The following is a 22,449-nucleotide window of genomic DNA, read 5'->3' on the forward strand; positions in this document are numbered from 1 at the left end:
CTCTGGCTCCACTCATGGGCTGCCCACCTTTAATGGAGAAGGGACATCTTGTCCTCGTGGCCACTGTGAGAACAGGATGCTAGACCTGATGGCCATTGGCCTGATCCAGGGCTCTTGCTATGTTACATCCTGAGCCAGCTCTGTGATGGGTCACCCTGAAAGACCCATCTCTGTGTGGTCCACCTCCTTTGAGGCCACTCCATGTCACATCTCCAGTTGGTATGTACAATTGTTGTCGTTTAGCCGTGTCCGACTCTTCGTGACGCCCTGGACCAGAGCACGCCAGGCCCTCCTGTCTTCCACTGCCTCCCGCAGTTTGGTCAAACTCATGCTGGTAGCTTCGAGAACACTGTCCAGCCATCTCGTCCTCTGTCGTCCCCTTCTCCTTGTGCCCTCCATCTTTCCCAGCATCAGGGTCTTTTCCAGGGAGTCTTCTCTTCTCATGAGGTGGCCAAAGTCTTGGAGCCTCAGCTTCAGGATCTGTCCTTCCAGTAAGTAATCAGGGCTGATTTCCTTCAGAATGGATAGGTTTGATCTTCTTGCAGTCCATGGGACTCTCCAGAGTCTCCTCCAGCACCATACAGTGGTGCCTCGCAAGACGAAATTAATCCGTTCCGCGAGCCTCTTCGTCTAGCGGTTTTTTCGTCTTGCGAAGCAACCCTATTAGCGGCTTAGCGGATTAGCGCTATTAGCGGTTTAGCGGCTATTAAAGGCTTAGCGGCTATTAAAGGCTTAGCGGATTAGCGGCTAAAAGGCTATTAGCGGCTATTAAAGGCTTAGCGGATTAGCGGCTAAAAGGCTATTAGCGGCTTAGCGGCTTAGAAAAAGGGGGGGAGCGGGGAAAAATCGGAACACTTGCAAGACGTTTTCGTCTTGCAAAGCAAGCCCATAGGGAAAATCATCTTGCGAAGCAGCTCAAAAACGGAAAACCCTTTCGTCTAGCGGGTTTTCCGTCTTGCGAGGCATTTGTCTTGCGGGGCACCACTGTAATCCATTCTTCGGCGATCAGCCTTCTTGATGGTCCAGCTCTCACTTCCATACATCACTACTGGGAAAACCATAGCTTTAACTATACAGATCTTTGTTGGCAAGGTGATGTCTCTGCTTTTTAAGATGTTAAGCCCCAAACCTCCTCCTTCTCTCTCCTTCGCAGTCCTTTCCACCCAGCCCTGGTGACTGTGGCTCCTCCCCCCCATTGTGCTGACTCCTCTCTCTCCCTCCCTCTTCCCACAGATGTGCAACCTGCTGCAGTTCTTCTGCGACCGCGAGCTGCAGCACCGTGTGGAAGCCATCATTGCTTTCTCGGAGCGCTATGTGGACAACCTGCAGACCAACCAGCGCCAGCGCTACAACACCCTCATGCAGGCCTTCACCATGTCTGCCGCAGAGACAGCCCGGCGCACCCGAGAGTTCCGCTCCCCTCCTCAGGAGCAGGTACTGGGGAGGGGGCAATGGGGAGAGCTAAAGGGGGTGGCTAGGCATGGCGTCAGCCAGTGAAGAAGTACAACTTCCTGTAATGCCTCTATGTCAAAAGCCGATAATATTCTCACACAGCAATCCAGAATATTATTATTCTTCATTATTTATTGTATAATACTTTCACTGACCACCTCGCTGAGGAAATCCTGGGTGAGTTTGAAAGCCCTGGTGCTAGCCTCTGATTGATATAGTAGAAGCAAATTGAAATAACAGAAGCAAATTAAGTTTCATTTTGGGATTCAGAACTGGGAGCCCTGCTTGTCTCCACCTGGCTTGGATTGGGGCCTGACAGGCTCCATAAAGAGTGCTGTTGCTGCTGCTTGGCAGAGAAGGCTCCATTATTGGTTGTTGTTTTTTATCTATGTCATTTAAATTGTGATTGATATTACGATGGTACCTCTGGATGCGAACGGGATCCGTTCCAGAGCCCCATTCGCATCCTGAAGGAAACGCAACCCGCGTCCGCACGTCCGGCGATTCGCTGCTTCCGCACATGCGTGTGACGTTATTTTGAGTGCCTGCGCATTCGTGAGCGGCGAAACCCGGAAGTAACGCGCTCCGTTACTCCCAGATCGCCGCGGAGCGCAACCCGAACATGCTCAACCCAAAGCTACTTCATCCCGCGGTATGACTGTAATGCTGTATTAGATTTCGATTTTATGATTTATGCGGAAATTGTTTTCCATTTGGCTGGTACTTTTTTATTTGTTTATTGCTTATGACTTTTGTTATGTTGGTAATTATGTAAATCTTGTCATGTTGCAAGCTGCCCTGAGCCTTGTTTTTACTATGGAAAGGCGGCATACAAATAAAATGATGAATGATGAATGAATGAAGTTCTCACTGTCAGTGGCCTACAGTGCAGCACTTGATGTTCTGCTGTTCTGCTAAATTTGTATCGTGAACAACTATTGGTTTAACTGAGAGCAAGGGAAAGATTCTTCTAATCGAGAGCCAGTGTGGTGTAGTGGTTAAGAGCGGTGGACTCGTAATCTGGGGAACGGGGTTCGATTCCCTGCTCCTCCACATGCAGTTGCTGGGTGACCTTGGGCCAGTCACACTTCTTTGAAGTCTCTCAGCCCCACTCACCTCACAGAGTGTTTGTTGTGGGGCAGGAAGGGAAAGGAGAATGTTAGCCGCTTTGAGACTCCCTAGGGTAGTGATAAAGCGGGATATCAAATCCAAACTCTTCTGCTTCTTCTAATGCACAGCCTTTCCCAATCTGATGCCCTCCAGATGTGACGAGCTGTAACTCCTATCAGCCCCAGGCAGTTGTATTGCAAAACATCTGGAAGGCACCAGCTTGGGGAAGACTGGCATAGTACATTCAACAGGAAAGGCCCAGATTCTCTGCTCCAGCATGATGCTAGGTCAGCCTTTCTCAACCTGTGGGTCCCCAGATGCTGTTGAACTACAGCTCCCATCACCCCTAGCTAGCAAGGCCAGAGCTCAGGGATGATGGGAGTTGTAGTCCAACAACATCTGGGGACCCACAGGTTGAGAACCGCTGTGCTAGGTGCTGTACGTGTTGGGATACTGCCAGGGAGATAAAGTCCATCATGGCCCCCAAGCCGGCTGCCGGACGATCCATCGATCTCCCACAGTATGAGCGATTAGCGACACGAGTTTCCTGGAAATACCTTGCCACATTCCAGGGCTCGTGCACACTCTTATCAGCAGATAATGCACAGCCAGAAGTCGCACTCAGGAGAGCATTATTTACAAGCTTTTATTCAGCGTTGATCAGAACAAAGAAAGACATGACTGTCTCTGTCAGTGTCTTCGACAGAGAGAGAAACGAAAGCAATAGCAAACATAAACATCCTGTGAACAGGACATGGGCAGACTCTGTGACTCACAAAGCCTGCTCCCTTTTAAGGTGGAACGGAAATATCCTAACAGTACGGAGCATGGGACAAAAGCTGCCCAGGCTTGCAACCCACATCCAGTGCAACCCATGTCTTCTCTCCTCTGCAGATCAACATGCTGCTGCACTTCAAGAATGGCGCTGACGAGGAGGAGTGCCCAGTACCGGAAGACATCCGGGACGAACTGCTGGAATTCCATGCTGATTTGCTGTCTCACTGTGGTAAGGAGCACCTCTTCATTGCCCCTACCAGCCCTAAGCACACTGAAAGCCGCTCTGCACTCTGCTTGATGCAGAGGAGTGCTGGGAAGCACCAGCTGAGGAACCCCCAAGGAAACCCTGGTCTCACAGAACCAGATGAGGTGTGAAGAGGGCAGAGCAAAAGCAGACAAGGCAGCAGAGTCTCAGATTGCTTGGGAAGGACCCGGGCGAGGAGGAGACTTAGGAAGCTGTGGGAAGGCGTGGACCTTCAGTCCTCACAACTGCCCTTGGGGCAAGGTCTACTGGAAAGAGTTGCTGTGCTCACTAGGCCTGGGCTGTTTTGTTTCTTGGAATAAAGAGTTGACGTCACTGACAGTTTCTGAGTTATTGCTGACCTGCTCCCGACCCCTGCCCTAGCATCGGGACACATTCGCACCATATCTTTAAAGCGCTGTGATACCACTTTAAATCTTCATGGCTTCCCCCAAGGAATCCTGGGAGTTGTAGTTTCTTAGGGGTGCTGAGAGTTCCATTTCGTAGATGCAAGCCACACCTTCCCCAGCTTATCCCTGTGGTGAACGACAGCTAGAAGCTTGCACAAACAGAAAGTGTGGGTTGTGAAGTTGTTGCAGATGCCAACGTCCACACTTGCACAGTATGTTCTTGTCCACACAACCTGGCTGGCTTGGGCACCAGACCGGTTTCCCCCATTTTTTGACACTTGAGCTCATTAGCTCTGCACATTCCCCAATAGGTATCCAATCGGAGGGTGAAGAAGAAGAGGAAGAGGAAGACACATCCTTCTACCGGCGGCTGATGGGCTTAGTGGATAAGGTAACGAGCTTCCGCAAGAAGGAGGAGAAAACGGAGGAAGAGCAGCCTGCAGAAGAGGAGCCAAAACCCAGTAGGTGCAAGAGTGGAGTTGGGGAAGGAAAGGGGTGATTAAGGGGCTACTTTGCTGAGAGTTATAGGGACGCGGGTGGCACTGTGGGTTAAACCACAGAGCCTAGGACTTGCCGATCAGAAGGTTGATGGTTTGAATCCCCGCAACGGGGTGAGCTCCCGTTGCTCGGTCCCTGCACATGCCAACCTAGCAGTTCGAAAGCACGTCAAAGTGCAAGTAGATAAATAGGTACTGCTCTGGCAGGAAGGTAGATGGAGTTTCCGTTCGCTGCTCTGGTTCGCCAGAAGCGGCTTAGTCATGCTGGCCACATGACCCGGAAGCTGTACGCCGGCTCCCTCGGCCAATAAAGCGAGATGAGCGCCGCAACCCCAGAGTCAGCCACAACTGGACCTAATGGTCAGGGGTCCCTTTACCTTGCTGCGAGTTGAGGATCATGGCCATGAGTCAGGAGGAGGCAAATTTATTTAATGTTCTTAAGAAGTGTCCTTTGCCTGCTTAGTGACCTCCAGAAGTTTTGCACTACATCCTCTTGTAGGCTGTCTAGTACAGGCTTCCTCAACCTCAGCCCTCCAAATGTTTTTGGCCTACAACTCCCATGATCCCCAGCTAGCAGGACCCATGGTCAGGGATGATGGGAACTGTAGTCTCAAAACACCTGGAGGGCCGAGGTTGAGGAACCCTGGTCTAGTAGACCTCAGTTCTCCCTCTCCCCAACCGTGCAGGCACCCTGCAGGAGCTGATCTCGCACACCATGGTTCACTGGGCCCAAGAGTCTTTCATCCAGAGCCCGGAGCTGGTGAGGGTCATGTTCAGCCTTCTCCATCGGCAGTATGACGGCCTTGGGGAGCTAATCCGTGCCCTCCCCAAGGCCTACACCATCAACGCCAACTCCGTGGAAGACACTATGAGCCTGCTGGAGTGCCTGGGCCAGATCCGTTCACTGCTCATCGTCCAGATGGGGCCTGAGGAGGAGAACCTGATGATACAGAGTATTGGGTATGTGCCTCCATCTCTTCCTGTAGCCTCCTCCTTTATCCCACCCTGAAGCAGTCCCTCCATTCTCCCTGGGTTCCCGGCTCCTGCTCAAACAGAACTGTTCGCTCCAATGAGCTGCAGAAATACATTTCCATAATACTCAGCCATCTTGGTTCATCTTGTCTGGTACTGAGCTCTACAAGGTCTGAGGCAAGGATCCTTCCCTGCTGCCCGAGGCCTCTTCTCACTTGAGACTCCTGCGTAACATCTGCTCTGTCCATGAGCTATGACCACCCCACCCCCCCGACTTTTGACTCCTTCCCATTTGCGGGGACAGCATCCCTCTCTGAGGCTAAGTCCGCTCCATACATTTAAAGCACTACGATACCACCTTAATACCACTGAAGAGCCAGTGTGGTGTAGTGGTTAGGAGCGGTAGTCTCGTACTCTGGTGAACCAGGTTCACGTCTCCGCTCCTCCACGTGCAGCTGCTGGGTGACCTTGGGCCAGTCACACTTCTCTGAAGTCTCTCAGCCCCACTCACCTCACAGAGTGTTTGTTGTGGGGGAAGAAGGGAAAAGGAGATTGTTAGCCGCTTTGAGACTCCTTCGGGTAGTGATAAAGCGGGATATCAAATCCAAACTCCTCATCTTCTCTTCTTCTTAAACAGTCATGGCTTCCAAAGGATCCTGGGAGCTGTAGATTGTTAAGCATGCCCAGAGTTGTCCCCCTCAATAGATGTTTCTATTTTATTTAATATATGTAGGGTTTGGTGTCAGCGTTGCTTGTGCAGGTTCTTTGCTGTTCACTTGTGTTCCTTTGGTGGTGAGAGAGGTTGGGGTTGGCCTAGGATGTGGTTATTCACTTGTGGTTGGCTGTGGTGGCCTTTGTTTTCGTGTGTGAGTGTTTTGGATCAGGTTAGCCGTATTTATTTGTATGCTGTTGGTGGATTTTTGTCGTTGTCTTGTTGGGCTGTGTATGTGATAAAGGAGAGCCATACCAGGATGAAGGTGAACAGCGTTGTTCTTAAACCGAGGTACCACTGTATTCAGAAGCATTGACCATGAAGGCAGTGCATCGCTATCATGGCTACTAGCCATTGATAATCTTACCCTCCTCCACGTATTTGTCCTACCCTCTTTTAATGCCTTCCAGGGTGGTGGCCATTCTCTCAGCCTGAAGCTCTTCCCCTTAAACACTCACTACTCCCACTTACTCTGTCCATTTCACCGTGGGCTTGCATTCTCCGGTACTCAGTGCCTTGCACCCTTGTGTTTTCCCCTGGCAGCAACATTATGAACAACAAGGTCTTCTACCAGCACCCCAACCTGATGAGGGCTCTGGGCATGCATGAGACCGTCATGGAGGTGATGGTGAATGTGCTCGGAGGAGGAGATTCGAAGGTAAGGAAGCTTGCTCTTGGCTAGCACAGGCCCACGTTTTCAAGGCTGCTCATGGCTGCACACACCCACCCAACAAGTTGATGGAGGAGGAGGTCTTCAGTGCAGGAGAATGAGGGGGTCCATAACTGGATCAAATGCTTTCTGCCATTCTGTGAGGAGGGAGGCATGGCGTTGACCTTGAAAGCCCTAAATGCCCAGTATACCTGAAGGAGTGTCTCCACCCCCATCATTCTACCTGGACACTGAGATCCAGCACCAAGGGCCTTCTAGCAGTTCCCTCACTGCGAGAAGCAAAGCTACAGGGAAGCAGGCAGAGGGCCTTCTCGGTAGTGGCGCCCACCCTGTGGAACGCCCTCCCATCTGATGTCAAAGAGATAAACAACTACCTGACATTTAGAAGACATCTGAAGGCAGCCCTGTTCAGGGAATTTTTTAATGTGTGACATTTTAAATGTATTTTTAATCTTTGTTGGAAGCTGCCCAGAGTGGCTGGAGAAACCCAGCCAGATGGGCAGGGTACAAATAATATATTATTATTATTATTATTATTATTATTATTATTATTATTATTAACATGTGGAGAGACAGCCTCCATCATGGCTGCTGCTGTTTCCTTCTCTTGGCACCCATTTTGATTTCATAAAATCAATGTGATTGTATATTTTTAAAAAATACTTCAACAAATAGAGTGGAAGAACTCACTGCTTCAATACTTTTCCAACGCTGGAGCTTTTGAGGAACTCAGAGCTCTTATTTGACCAATTCCCACGGAAAGGCGAAGCACCGATAGCAGTTTGGAGTAATGCATCTCTCCTCCTTCAGGCCATACAGTGGGACTATGAACTGCTTCATTATTGACAGAAAGGCACCCCATTTTTTAAAAAGCCCCCTCCAAGTGAACACACACACACTCAGAGTGTTTATTCTGGACTTGGTGCGCTGCAAGGGCGTGCAACAGCCATGCAATGCCGTCTTCGTCAAAACGTTACCCCATATTTCAGGAGAGGGGTGGGTGAGATGGTAAAGCGGGTGTTTAGCAAAGCTGTTAAAGGAAGCCACCTTGTCCCTTGCTGAGCAGGAGATCCGCTTCCCCAAGATGGTGACCAATTGCTGCCGTTTCCTCTGCTACTTCTGCCGCATCAGCCGCCAGAACCAGCGCTCCATGTTCGACCACCTCAGCTACCTGCTGGAGAACAGTGGCATTGGCCTGGGTGAGCAAGGGCGCTTTGGAGCAGGGTTGGGGGAGTGCAGTGGGGTGCTGGGGTGTGAAGGAACACAGCAGATATCAGCTGTCCAAAGATGATGGGAATGGGCTTTTTCTGTGGTGGCTCCCCATTTGTGGAGTCTCGCCTGGCCCCTTCATTACATATCTTTAGGTCCCCGGCAGAAATGTTTCTCTTTAACCTGACAGTAAGAGCTGTTTGACAGTGGAATTTGCTGCCAAGGAGTGTGGTGGAGTCTCCTACTTTGGAGGTCTTTAAGCAGAGGCTTGACAACCATATGTCAGGAGTGCTCTGATGGTGTTTCCTGCTTGGCAGGGGGTTGGACTCGATGGCCCTTGTGGTCTCTTCCAACTCTAGGATTCTGTGAGTCTATGATTCTAGGTGTTTGGCTGATGAACATAAATGTAGAAATATTCTCACACGGGTGAAATTTGCTCCTTCGTTTCCATGTGTGTCTGGTGTCAAAACTGAGGGCAAACCATTTTTTTGGTCCGCTTCCACTGTTCTGAGAAATTCTGATTTAATGCTTTGTTGTTGTTTAGTCGTTTATTCGTGTCCGACTCTTTGTGCCCCATGGACCAGAGCACTCCTGTCTTCCACTGCCTCCCGCAGTTTGGTCAAACTCGGGCTGATTTAATGCTAGTTAAAACAAACTGAGAAAGCATCAGATGTCGCCCCGCAAATCCATCCATGCCTCTTTGATTAAACCCCGTTTTGAAAAATTAAACGGTTGAATTTTTTCAAAGTTGGATTTTTTTTTATTTTTGTCTCTAACACAGACCTACCCAAGTTGCGTCATTCCAGCTACAACTTCTGAGGGCAGTGACTCCTCTATTCCCTTTTGTCAGGCCCCTTGGCCCCTTGAGTTCTGCATGTTCTTACTGTTTGCTTTGCTCCTCTAGGCATGCGCGGATCCACACCCTTGGATGTGGCAGCTGCTTCTGTCATCGACAACAACGAGCTGGCTCTGGCCTTGCAAGAACAAGACCTGGAGAAGGTAACAGGCATGGCCAGAAAGTACCAAACAGGGGTGGGGGGTGGGTATAGAGTGTGGCTAGGGACCAGATTTGGGTATTACAGCATACTGGCTACAAGAAGATTGCTCCCCTTCCCCAAGTTAGCCCCTCTCCTTTCTCCCACCCCAAAACCATGACATTGCTGCCCTCCTGTCCATTTCCCTTAGCTCAGGGATCGCCAGCATCCTTCAGGTCTTCCTCTGCTGCCCACAAAGGCTTTCAACCCTGTCCCCTGTGCGGTGGTGAAGGTGGTTACCTTTTCTCCTGTGACAATATCATAGAGCTGAAATGGCAAGATTGGCACTCTTTGCCACTTCCTCCTTCCCCTCTATGTTCTTTCCAAGGTGAATGTGAATTCATTTTACCCAGACCACTTGGGAAAGTGAAGAGCGTGTGGGTTCTTTCTTTCTGTCTCTCAGGGGAATAGGGGAGAGAAGAGATGAGAGGTGGTGGCACTCATAACAGGAGTCATGCAGAAATCCAAATGGGGCCTAAAAACATCGCCGACTCCCACCTCATCATTTATTATTTTCATCATTTATTGAATTTCTATGCTGTTCTTCATCCGAGAATGACAGGGCGATTTGCAATATAAAAACACAAAAATGCATGCCACAATAACAGGCAAAAACATTACCCCTCTCCAGTTTAAAAGGTCATGGATTGTTTAATTAATCTTTTTGCCTGGTGCCTAAAGATATTGCAATGAAGGCACCTGGTGAGCCTCATTGGGGAGAACATTCCACAAGCGGGGAGCCACTGCAGAAAAGGCCCCGTTCTTGTGTTGCTGCCCTCTGGACCTTTTGCCGAGGAAGCACACAAAGAAGGGTGAGAGATTATGATTGTGGGGTCCAGGTCCGTTCATATGGGGAGCGGCAGTTCCCTTAGCTGTTCCCTGCCTTCACAGCAGCAGCCTAGGCAGCCTTTTTGTCCAGTGGTGAGGGAGTACACTCCTCTGCGGTTGCTTAGCAACTGCATCCCACCTCTCTTCCTTTCCTGGGCAGCGATGCTGGAGCTAGCTATTTAAAGGTCATAAATGATGCCAGGATCAATACACATCCTGTCCACTGTCGAATGCAGTTTGCCTCTGAATGCCAGAAATAGCAGAAGTAGGGAGTGTTGGTTCTGCTCATATGAGCTTCTGGTTTGCCACTGTGAGAATAGGATGCTGGATGAGACGGGATCCGGCTCAAGGACTCCTCTTCCATTCTTCTTGCCCATTGATTTCATGAATGCAGACCTGTCGTTCAGGTGGTTTGTGAGTCTTTTCAGTTAGTTATGAGCGTAGCCTTTCTTTCAGTCAACGGAAATGATGGTGAATTATCCCAGTCATGAATCTGGTCCTCCACCATTTTGCTCCATTGGGGTGGATGCCCTGTGGATAAAGGCGTGGAAGGACTGGATAATAATAATAATAATAATAATAATAATAATAATAATAATAATTTATTATTTATACCCCGCCCATCTGGCTCAGTTTCCCCAGCCACTCTGGGCGGCTCCCAATCAAGTGTTAAAAACAATACAGCATTAAATATTAAAAACTTCCCTAAACAGGGCTGCCTTCAGATGTCTTTTGAAGATAGGATAGCTGCTTATTTCCTTCACATCTGGTGGGAGGGCATTCTACAGGGCGGGTGCCACCACCAAGAAGGCCTTCTGGCTGGTTCCCTGTAACCTCACTTGTTGCAATGAGGGAACTGCCAGAAGGCCCTCGGAGCTGGATCTCAGAGTCCGGGCAGAACGATGGGGGTGGAGACGCTCCTTCAGGTATACAGGACCGAGGCCGTTTAGGGCTTTAAAGGTCAGCACCAACACTTTGAATTGTGCTCGGAAACGTACTGGAAGCCAATGCAGATCTCTCAGGACCGATGTTATATGGTTTCGGCGGCCAGTCCCAGTCACCAGTCTAGCTGCCGCATTCTGGATTAATTGCAGTTTCTGGGTCACCTTCAAAGGTAGCCCCACGTAGAGCACATTGCAGTAGTCCAAGCGGGAGATAACTAGAGCATGCACCACTCTGGTGAGACAGTCCGTGGGCAGGTAGGGTCTCAGCCTGCGTACCAGATGGAGCTGGTAGACAGCCGCCCTGGACACAGAATTGACCTGCGCCTCCATGGACAGCTGTGAGTCTAAAATGACTCCCAGGCTGCGCACCTGGTCCTTCAGGGGCACAGTTGCCCCATTCAGGACCAGGGAGTCCCCCACACCCACCTGCCCCCTGTCCCCCCAAAACAGTGCTTCTGTCTTGTCAGGATTCAGCCTCAATCTGTTATCCGCCATCCATCCTCCAACCGCCTCCAGGCACTGGAGCTTTGCCATCAAGCCTTGCACTCTCCCTTGCTTCCCCAGGTGGTGACGTATCTAGCCGGGGCCGGCCTCCAGAGCTGCTCCATGCTGCTCTCCAAGGGATACCCTGACATTGGCTGGAACCCCTGTGGAGGCGAGCGTTACCTCGACTTCCTGCGCTTCACTGTCTTTGTCAACGGTGAGCTTGGCGGTGGGTGGGCTCTTAACACTGGTGGTTACACAAATAACTCAGGGTCCAGAAGAGCAAGTCCACTCTTCATCACTCGCTGACCCAGGGAACACAGCCCCCTATATTATTTTGCTTGCTCTAGGGGGGAGTCTGCCTTCCTCTGGCATCAGTGTCTTCAAAATGGCGGGTTCCCAGAATGGAGGAGTCGCTGCTAAATTTGGATATAGGTACCATTGTGTTGGTGTTGCACTGGAGCAGCATCTGGTAACCTGGAGTCCCCCCCCCAGATGTTTTAAACTGATGACAGTTGTCCTCCAAAACTTCTGGAAGGCACCAGGTTCGCAAAACCTGCACAGGACAGAGGTTGCTGCGGATTTCATTAGGTGGACCCGGGGTTAATTTTGGGGGGAAACAAGTGATTGACGAAAGAGAGGGGGCATGTTTATAATGCTTAGAACCCTGGCTAGCCAGGGGGCCACATCAGTCCCAACAGATGTGACAGACCAGCCTTTCTTTCCCCCTCCAATATCCCTTCCAAGACTTCAACCAGATTCTGAGCTGGCGCTGGGCACACCCCACATACAGTGGTGCCCCGCAAGACGAACGCCTCACGAGACGAAAGACTCGCAAGACGAAAGGTTTTTTCGTTTTCGAGTTGCTTCGCAAGACGAATTTCCCTATGGGCTTGCTTCGCAAAACGAAGCTTGCCCCCGCACCCCAGACCTCTTTTGAAGCAAGGGGCGGCGGAGAGAAGATCGCTTCTCCCCATTGCCAGCCCCGCAATCTCCGGGGACAGAGGAGAAGGCGTGCGCGCGCCTTCCCTTCTGTCCCCGGACCCCTTTTGAACCAAGGGGCGGCAACGGGGAGAAGCGATTCTCCCTGCTGCCCCTTCCCTTGCTTTAAAACAGGTCCGGGGACAGAGGGGAAGGCCCGCGGCGCTTCCCCTCTGTCCCCGGACAGTCTCCATAGGAACGCATTGATTGATTTTCAATGCATTCCTATGGGAAACCGTGCTTCGCAAGACAAAAAACTCGCAAGAAGAAAAAACTTGCGGAACAAATTAATTTCGTCTTGCGAGGCACCACTGTATTTCTAAACCTTGTGCCACAACCATAAGAAATATAATCCTTACTTTGTGGAAGCAAGTCAAAGCTGAAATAATGAAGACACCAGGTGTTTCTGTGTCAAAAATATGCGGAACTAGGATGCCTGCTTGCTTCAGTTACCACGCCTACCTGTGCACCAACTCCTTTGCCAACCCCACTTCCCTTACGACCCCCATCCCTTTACACCTCCCTTCCAGTTTGTCCAAACCTCCCCTCCCAGCTCTCCCCAACTCCCTCCCCTTCATCTCACCTCTCTAGGTGGCAATGCGAATTGCAGCATGACGACAGCCTTACAATTTTATGTGTATATGCAGAAACCTTCCTCCCTGTCCCCGTTCATGCAATGTTCCCCCTTCTTCCCCACAGGTGAGAGTGTGGAAGAGAACGCCAACGTGGTGGTTCGCTTGTTGATCCGGCGCCCTGAGTGTTTTGGCCCCGCCCTACGGGGTGAAGGTGGCAATGGGCTGTTGGCCGCCATTGAGGAGGCCATCCAGATCTCGCAGGATCCTGCCCGCGACGGGCCGACGGTCAAGAAAGATCGCCGCCGGGAGCTGTGCGTGAAGGGAGGGGCGAGGGCGCTGTGCATGCTGACGGGGAGGGCAGGCTCACTGAGTAATTTGGGTGGGCAGGGCATAAACAAACACATTCCAGGGACCCAGACCCCATCCTTGAAGCAGGCCCTATATTGAATCAGACCATTTTTGCATCTACCGTATTTTTCGCTCCATAAGATGCACTTTTTTCGCTCCATAAGACGCACCTATAAAGTAAGGGGAAATGTGAGTGCGTTTTATGGAGTGAATGGCGCTGCGCAGAGAGGTAGAGCTGCGCAGCGCCCCTTCAGCCTCCTCCCGCTTCACTGAAGGGGCGCTGCGCAGCTCTCCTTATCTGCACAGCGCCCCTTCAGCGACGCACCTGTCCTGTGGAGCCGGAGGAGGAACAGAAGGGTCTCCTTCTGTTCCTTCTCCAGCTTCGCTTGAAGGGGCGCTGCGCAGAGAGGGAGAACTGTGCAGCGCCCCTTCAGCGAGGCACCTGTCCTGGCTTCTGCCTTAGCCTCTTCCGGGCAGGGGGAGCCTTCATCCCGCTGCCCTGAAGAGGCTTGGTGCTGTTATCCCAGAACAGCCACACAGTATCCCAGAAGCCAGATCCTTCTTGCTGTTCTGGCTTCTGGGATTCAATTCCCCCCCCCTTGTTTTCCTCCCCCCAAAACTAGGTGCGTCTTATCGTCTGGTGCGTCCTATAGAGCGAAAAATACGGTAGCTCAATACTGCCTACACTGACTGGCAGTGGCAGTTTGGCCTAGGAAGATTCCTAGCCTACCTGGAGATTGAGCATGGGACCTTATGCATGCATAGTACATGCACAGCCACTGAACTAAAGGTCTTAGCCTGGAAGTATATATGAAGGGGCCTTATGCCTGCTCCATTTGGCTCTGTGTTGTCTACACTGACTGGCAGTGCTTCTCCAGGACACTCCCAGGGATTGAAGATGCCAGGGACATTCTGCCTGCAAACAGGTGGCAGCTGCACCCCTTTCCAATTTAACAGCTCCTGTTAAACTGGGACGGGCTGGAAAGGATGGTGAAGGCGGAGGCAAAATTGTTCTGTTTCTCCAGGAACAGCAAGAGGAGCAGAGGCTCCCTTGTTGCTCAGCGCATTGAGCAGAGGAGCAGTGTGTGACCTGCTCCAGCTTATCTCTCTTGTTGAGAAGGTGCCTTGCTAGCTTCACGGATCAGCTCTTAGTGCACAAGTCAAATATTTGCCTGACAAATATCTGCCTTGGTAGCTCAGTCAGTAGAGCATGAGGCTCTTAATCTCAGAGTCGTGGGTTTGAGCCCCATGCTGGGCAAAAGATTCCTGAATTGTAGAGGGTTGGACTAGATGGGCCCTCCCAATTCTACAATTCTATGAGTCTGTGACGCTTTCCCAGGTTCCCTCACTACAGGCCTGAGTCCCTGCAGAGAGCCGTTCCAAACAACCTTCCCACCTTTCTGCACATGCTCAGCATCACTTTCTTTTTACCGTTGCCTCGCATGCTCCAAGCAGTACCAAAATGGGACTAGTCTCAAGAGTCAGACCCCCTGATTTCTTGGTAAAGGGACCCCCAACCATTAGGTCCAGTCGTGACCGACTCTGGGGTTGCAGCGCTCATCTCGCTTTATTGGCCGAGGGAGCCGGCGTCCAGCTTCCGGGCCATGTGGTCAGCATGACTAAGCCGCTTCTGGCGAACCAGAGCAGCGCATGGAAACGCCGTTTAGCTTCCCACTGGAGTGGTACCTATTTATCTACTTGCACTTTGATGTGCTTTCGAACTGCTAGGTTGGCAGGAGCAGGGACTGAGTAACAGGAGCTCACCCTGTTGCGGGGATTCGAACTGCCGACCTTCTGATCGGCAAGTCCTAGGCTCTGTGGTTTAACCCACAGCACCACCCGCATCCCCCTGATTTCTTAGCTCAAATAAAAAATTCCCTTCTCCATTTCCCTCTCCACTTCACTTCCCCTCCGCCTTCAGGAGGACTGGAGCCTTGATCTGTTTGTGTGTGTGGTTTTTGTCAATGTAAAAGCTAAGAATTCGGGTTGTTGACAGTGCCACAATATTCAAAGCCAGGGGTAGGCAACCTAAGTGGCCCATGGGCCACAAACGGCCCATGGGGGTCATTTATCCGGCCCACGAGCCGCCCACGAACCGAACCACCCACTTGGTGAGTCCTGCGCACGGCGCTAAACCAGCACAGTGCGGCACGGGGACTCGCTTCTGCGGTGCCAGAAATCACGTCTGCGCAGATGCCGGAAATCGCGTCTGCGCAGATGCCGACGCCAGAAATCGCGCATGCACAATCTGGCCCTTGGAGGGGTCTCCGCTGGCGTGAACTGGCCCAGGCGAGGTAAACCTTGCCGGCCCCTGTTCTAAGCTGATGGTTGTATTCTGCACTCTGCTGACATGGTGACCACTTGTCTGATCTCTCTGGCTGCAACTTCATTTTCACACACACTTGGTGACAAGTATTCATTCCTTTTCCCTACTCTGTTTGTTTGTTTGTTTGTTTAGGGGTAGGGCTTCATTATTTTGCCCCTCCCCCCATGCTCCCCACCTGATGATCCCTCTCCCCTTTTCCTGCTCTCTCTCTCTCTCTCTTTCTCTCTCTCTACCAGATTTGGGGGAGAGGAATCCCACGAGGAGAACCGGGTTCATTTGGGCAACGCCATCATGTCCTTCTATGCCGCCCTCATCGATTTGCTGGGGCGCTGCGCCCCTGAGATGCATGTAAGCAGCACCGCTCCACTCCCTTCACTGTCTGCGATGCTAGAGATAGCCCACTTCAACCCCCCTGAAAAAAACCTCCCCCCCACAACATTTCATCTTGCACTGATCCCACCCACCCTCCTGCACAGTCCTCTGCTGGCTCTCAACCCACCCACCCCCAAGCATCCTTTCCTCCAAAGTGGGCACTGGATCAGGTCCCTAACCAACTGGCTCCTCCTCACGCCTTGCCTCCTTCTATCCAAACAGCTCATCCAGGCCGGAAAAGGCGAAGCCCTCCGAATCAGGGCCATCTTGCGTTCCTTGGTGCCCCTTGAGGATCTTGTGGGGGTCATCAGTCTACCTCTGCAGATCCCATCATTTGGCAAAGGTACGGTGGCCAGGCGGGACCTTTCCTGGTCCTGAGAACCTTCCGGGCCCTTCCGGAACCTTCCATGTGCACTTGCTGCTCCTTCCTCTGTCTGCTTTGCTTTCCCCACCCCAACCGGCTTCCGGAAGCCTGGCTTGCTCTCTCTCCTCCACCTGCTAATGTTCTTCTCTTGCCCATACGTAGACGGCAGCGTTGTCGAGCCCAAGATGTCTGCGAGCTTTGTGCCTGACCACAAGGCACCCATGGTGTTGTTCCTGGACCGGGTCTACGGCATCGACAACCAGGACTTCCTTCTCAGCGTGCTGGAGGTGGGCTTCTTGCCGGACATGAGAGCCGCCGCCTCATTGGACACGGTGAGTGCTGGGATAGGAAGGGATGAATACTATTGGCTGAAAACCACATGAAGGGGAGACTGCTGCTTGGGGGCTTCCCATTGGGGCATCTGACTGGGCACTATCCAATCAGGATGCTGGACTTTGTTTGTGTTATGTACTGAAGTTCTCACCCTGGGCCAGCAGGGGGATACTGTAGATAGTTATGCAAATAAGGGATCGAAAGTGACGTTCAGTGATTGGATAATTTTAGAAAATTGTTACAGTTCTGTTGTACTAGAGCTCTATATAAGCAGGCTTACTGAACCCTTCAGTTCAGTTCTGTTCTGGCCTGTGAATAAACAAGAGCTGTTTGAAGAATCACTGTGTCGTCTGATATGTTCACCCACAACTTAACAGTTTGTTTGTTTGTTTGTTTGTTTGTTTGATTATAAATTAATATACCACTTGATTGTCCAAAATCAACAACCTCAAGGAAATCCCAATGAAAGAACAATGGCAAGAAAAATTGATGAGTTATGCAGAATTGGCAAAGTTGACACATAAATTGCGTGAGAAGGATAATCATGACTTCAAGGAAGATTAGGAACTTTTTACAAATTACTTAAAAAAACAACAAAATGACTTGGACTCCTTTTGAATAAACATCCACAAATTTATTAATAGAATAAATGATAGATAAGGCAATGATATGTACAATTTTTAACATGCGGATAATAATATGTGCAAATGAAGGGAGCTGAGGGAAGTCTCAGGTGGGGGGGAGGGAGGGATGGGGAGGAATAAAAAGGGGGGAAATAATGTAATTGATTATTTGGACTGATAATTTGTTCTGTTGAAATTGCTTAATAAAAAATATTTTTAGAAACAAAACAAAAGCAACAACCTCAAAGAGGCTCACGAAAAGAATGATACAGTGGAATTATTAAAAACAACCATGGGAGGAGCGTTGTGGGTTGGCTGGTTGGGTTTGTTAATGCTTTTATTGTATATTTTGTGTTCTTATTTTGTGTTTTCATGCTGTGGACCTCCCTGAAGGGCGTTGGTATACAAACTTAACAAATAAACCAAATGGAACAAAAGGAATTTAAAACATTCAAAAAATGATTGCCACCCATGACAAGATAAAAACCAGGTTTAAAACATATGTCAGTATTCCACATGTCTGGTTTGGCTTGCCTAAAGAAATTTTTTTTTAGCGAATTTTATCAAATCCACCACAGATGAAAACAAATTTAGTACAATTTTTCCAGAAATTGGCTTCCCACACTCCGTTTTCGGTGTGCCCATAATTTCCTTTTGTTTCCCCAATCATTTCTAATTCACATTCCATTCCCTATATCACAATCATTTCTTTGTTAAATTTAACTCATTATCCCTTAACATCACCTACCCACTTGACAAATCCTGCACATACAATATTCTAACACTTCCGATATATACAAGTGAGGTGATCAAGTTGTCAGTCTGCAATAAAACAGTAATTGCTGTTTATTAATTTCCTTTCCTTCTTTCTGCGTGTATGAAAACCTAATAGTTCACTTTTGCTATATGTTTCCCCTTTACTGCTTAACTGCAGAGTCCACTTTGTCCCAATATCTTCCCCAGCAGGGTTCTTCTCATGTTCTGTGGTCTTCCCTTCTGATGACCCTGTCATTGAAATTCTACTCAATATTGATCCGGAATAGAACTCCAATGTATAGCTAGCAGAGTAAAAACTTAAACATGTTGCAGGATTCCCAAACAGTAGACCAGAGGCAATTATATTTCATCCCGCTTCAAGAACCCTCCTGAATTAATTAGAATAGGAAAGATCTCTACAAATCAGATCTCCCCCCCCCCGATGATCTTTATTGAATTTTTAGTTACATATTGTACATACACATACATTATATTTCACATTTGTTCTTGCTCTCCTGAGCTGACTTCCCTCCTTCCTTCTTCTGGCTTTTTCGTGTCCTCTTTGACTTTTCGCATTGTCTTTGTCCATTTTCCATAAGATTGTTCTTCTTCATTTTTTCCATTAAATGTCCATAAACAAATAAATCTTTCTATATATACAAATTCTTGCTGTCTATATTCATTTACAAATATTGTTCAATAATAATCCTAATATACATTTTTAATTCATTTTGATATTATTATCCAGTAACTTTTTTGTATTTTCCTGTTATGAGATATTATTTTAATTCTACTGGTTTCCCTATTTCACATCATCTTCTCTATATATAACATAAATTTTCCTCATTCTTTTTGATATGTTTCATCCCCCTGATGTCGAAATTTTGCTGTTAATTTGGCTATTTCTGCATACTCCATAACCTTGTACTGCCATTCTTCTATTGTAGGCAATTTTTGCTGTTTCCATAACTGAGCCAGCAATAACCTCGCCCCCGTTGTTGTGTATAAGAACAGTTTATGGTCATTCTTGTCAATGTCTTCTCCCACCATTCCCAAAAGGAATGACTCTTGTTTTTTCAAAAACGCATACCGTATCTTTCGCTCTATAAGACGCACTAGACCATAAGACGCACCTAGTTTTTGGAGAAGGAAAACAAGGGGGGAAAATTCTGAATCCCAGAATAAGCAGCAATCCCTCTTGCTGTTCTGGCTTCTGGGATAGCTGCACAGCCTGCATTCACTCCATAAGACGCACACACATTTCCCCTTACTTTTTAGGAGGGAAAAAGTGAGTCTTATAGAGCAAAAAATACGGGGAAAAGTGAGTCATAGAGCAAAAAATACGATTTTTATCTTCTTTATATATAACGAAATCAGATCAATATTTTCTGCACTAAGAAATGCAAACTGACAGGCCCTTCTCATCTCCCATGCTTCTGACCTTTTCCTTTCTCCCACCGCAGGCTGCCTTCAGCACCACAGAGATGGCGCTGGCCATGAATCGCTACCTGTGCCTGGCAGTGCTGCCGCTCATCACCAAGTGTGCCCCCCTTTTCGCCGGCACCGAACACCGGGCCATTATGGTGGACTCCATGCTGCACACCATCTACCGGCTGTCACGGGGGCGCTCCCTCACCAAAGCGCAGCGCGACGTCATTGAAGAGTGCCTCATGGCGCTGTGCAGGTATTGAGGAGGGGCCCTAATTTCAGGGTAGACCTTTTACGCCCTGGGTTACCGGAAGCACTGCCTTCACGTCCTTGGGGGTCCTTCTTGAATGCCCGCCCTTAAGAGCAGTTAGGTAAGGTAAAGGTAAAGGGATCCCTGACCATTAGGTCCAGTTGTGGCCGACTCTGGGATTGCGGCGCTCATCTCACTTTATTGGCCAAGGGAGCCGGCATACAGCTTCCGGGTCATGTGGCCAGCATGACTAAGCCGCTTCTGGCGAACCAGAGCAGCGCACGGAAATGCCGTTTACCTTCCCGCCAGAGCGGCACCTATTTATCTACTTGCACTTTGACGTGCGTTCAAACTGCTAGGTTGGCAGGAGCAGGGACTGAGTAACAGGAGCTCACCCCGTCACGGGGATTTGAACCGCCAACCTTCTGATTGGCAAGTCCTAGGCTCTGTGGTTTAACCCAAGATCAGTTAGGTAGGTGAATGTAAATGATGACGGGGACTTCTCAGGGTGGCCCCAAAACTATGGAACACCATTCCAACAGGTGAACAACTTGCCTCTTTGACTCTGGAAGCTGGGCAGACCTTAAATTCCTTCTTCGTCATGTCTGCTTCTCGTATTAAGCTGCACACATGTGTTCTGTTCTCGCAAGACCCTGGGGTTAGACTGTTACGATATAGAAGCAATGCGGCCGCGAGCTGGTAGCTTGAAAGCAAAACATAATGGGAATGTTGGGACTGTTCCGTGGGAAACAGAGGGACAGTCTATTCACAGTGCGAAGCACCGGAATTACAGGAAGTACAGCTGTACAGGAAGTACAGGAGGAGTTTGTAATATGAGCTGTACAGGAAGTACAGGAGGAGTTTGTCTCTCGGCTGTTGGAGTTTGAAGAGAGCAGTCGTGTTTTCTGTAACGCTGCAAAGACAGAAATAAAGGCATGTAAATACATTTCTGTCTATCTCTTTCCCCTGCCCGGGGGGGGCAGGAAACAGGGGGGGGTGTTCTTCTCACGCTGAGAAGGATCGCCTATTGCGACCTCTGCCTGGATCTTGCCGGGAAAGCAGACAGGGAGGTCAACAGGAGATCAAGCCAGGTGCCTGGAGAGTGGCCAGTTTCTCCTGATAAAGGCTTGATTCCCAACATAGACTCCCCTTCTTTGGGGAATGAGACTGGGGATTCAGATTGGGAGGACGAATTCAGAGGAGGAAGCATTTGCACAAGAGGAGCTCACAGAGCTAGTGTTTAAGAGCAGTGGACTCGTAATCTGAGGAACCGGGTTCGATTCCCTGCTCCTCCATGTGCAGCTGCTGGGTGACCTTGGGCCAGTCACACTTCTCTGAGGTCTCTCAGCCCCACTCACCTCACAGAGTGTTTGTTGTGGGGGAGGAAGGGGAAGGAGAATGTGAGCCGCTTTGAGACTCCTACGGGTAGTGATAAAGCGGGATATCAAATCCAAACTCCTCTTCTTCTTCTACCCCTCCGGCCCATTGCATCGCACCAATGCAACCTGAGTCTTCCTCTTTTCACTGGAGCAAGCTGTGCCCCTTTAAAAAAGAGAGACAGAAAATTGGGGGGGGGATGAGACAGAGCTGGTCTGAGAGTGACTGTTGTTGAAGCAACATCTAAGCTTCGCTCTCACTCATTTTTCAAGGTGAGCCCTGTATGGAGCTGTCCAGGGTACTTTTGTCCTGATTTGCCTCTGCTAAGGTCAATGCTCACATCAGGACCTGTTGTGACTATTTCTCTCTCTCCTTCCTATGCTATAGTTCTGTCTCTCTGACTCTATATATGCTCTAACTGCATCTGGATCTATATGGCCTTTGTCTCTATCTGGCTAGTCTCAGCTGATGTTCCTTCTGAGGAAGCTCCATACAAATACACTTATGAGGTTGACTAGGTGTCAGAACCATCATTCCTATAAGCCACCCTACCTCTGCGCCTTAATATTTTTGGTTCCCCAAACACGGAATTTCATTGTGGGCTACTTTTCCAGGTATATCAGGCCCTCCATGCTCCAGCATCTCCTGCGTCGGCTGGTATTTGATGTGCCCATCCTCAATGAGTTTGCAAAGATGTCTCTGAAGGTGAGCAATGCATGTGGGGGGGGGGAATGTTGTTATATGGAACACACCAGGCTGTCTGCAGCAGCTTTTGCCAACCTGGATAGACTAGTTACAAACGAACAAATTGCATAGCGACACAAATTAAGAATGGATAAATATGAAGAAATCTGGAAGGATTACCGTATTTTTCGCACCATAACACTCACTTTTTTCCTCCTAGAAAGTAAGGGGAAATGTCTGTGCGTGTTATGGAGCGAATGCCTACGGGTGGCGGGGGGGATCTGCTGCAGTCGTGAGCAGAGGATCCATGGTTCCCCTTCCTTCCCTCCTCCGCGGCTCGCTTTGAAACAGCAAAGCGGGAGAAGAGCCGCTGAGTGGGGAGGAGAGAGGGACAGAGAGCCTGCTTCTTTAAAGGAGCAAAGCGGGAGAGGAGAGGAGCCGCTTACACGAGTGTAAGCGGATCCTGTCCGGTTGGCTCCTTTAAAGCAAGCAGGCTCTCTGTCCCTCTCTCCTCCCCACTCAGCTCGCTAAATAGCAGCAAAGTTTTTCAGCGAGCCAGGGAGGAGGGAGAGAAGCAGAGCCTGCTTGCTTCTCCTCTTATACCCCTCTTCTGCATTATTAACAGCATCCTTCTCCACCCACCCCACGCGTGCTCCTTCTCCCCTTATACCACTCTTCTTCATTATTAGCAGC

General features: G+C 49.6%; 1 protein-coding gene across 9 annotated transcripts in view; it reads left to right on the forward strand.

The window, feature by feature from the left end:
• The window catches only part of RYR1 (ryanodine receptor 1), a 223,963-nt gene that overhangs the window by 106,449 nt on the left and 95,065 nt on the right, over positions 1–22,449 (forward strand). For all 9 annotated transcript variants that reach the window (XM_082230909.1, XM_082230913.1, XM_082230914.1 and 6 more), the window contains exons 36-49: positions 1,234–1,434; positions 3,457–3,568; positions 4,302–4,451; positions 5,174–5,447; positions 6,715–6,829; positions 7,908–8,040; positions 8,955–9,049; positions 11,421–11,556; positions 13,020–13,206; positions 15,806–15,917; positions 16,164–16,284; positions 16,468–16,637; positions 19,481–19,701; positions 21,687–21,777. In XM_082230909.1, coding sequence (XP_082087035.1) covers positions 1,234–1,434; positions 3,457–3,568; positions 4,302–4,451; positions 5,174–5,447; positions 6,715–6,829; positions 7,908–8,040; positions 8,955–9,049; positions 11,421–11,556; positions 13,020–13,206; positions 15,806–15,917; positions 16,164–16,284; positions 16,468–16,637; positions 19,481–19,701; positions 21,687–21,777 — 2,118 coding nt within the window. The remainder of the gene's footprint in view (positions 1–1,233; positions 1,435–3,456; positions 3,569–4,301; positions 4,452–5,173; positions 5,448–6,714; positions 6,830–7,907; positions 8,041–8,954; positions 9,050–11,420; positions 11,557–13,019; positions 13,207–15,805; positions 15,918–16,163; positions 16,285–16,467; positions 16,638–19,480; positions 19,702–21,686; positions 21,778–22,449) is intronic.

The sequence above is a fragment of the Podarcis vaucheri genome (assembly GCF_965113315.1).
Source record: "Podarcis vaucheri genome assembly, chromosome: 7".
Taxonomy (NCBI): Eukaryota; Metazoa; Chordata; class Lepidosauria; order Squamata; family Lacertidae; genus Podarcis; species Podarcis vaucheri.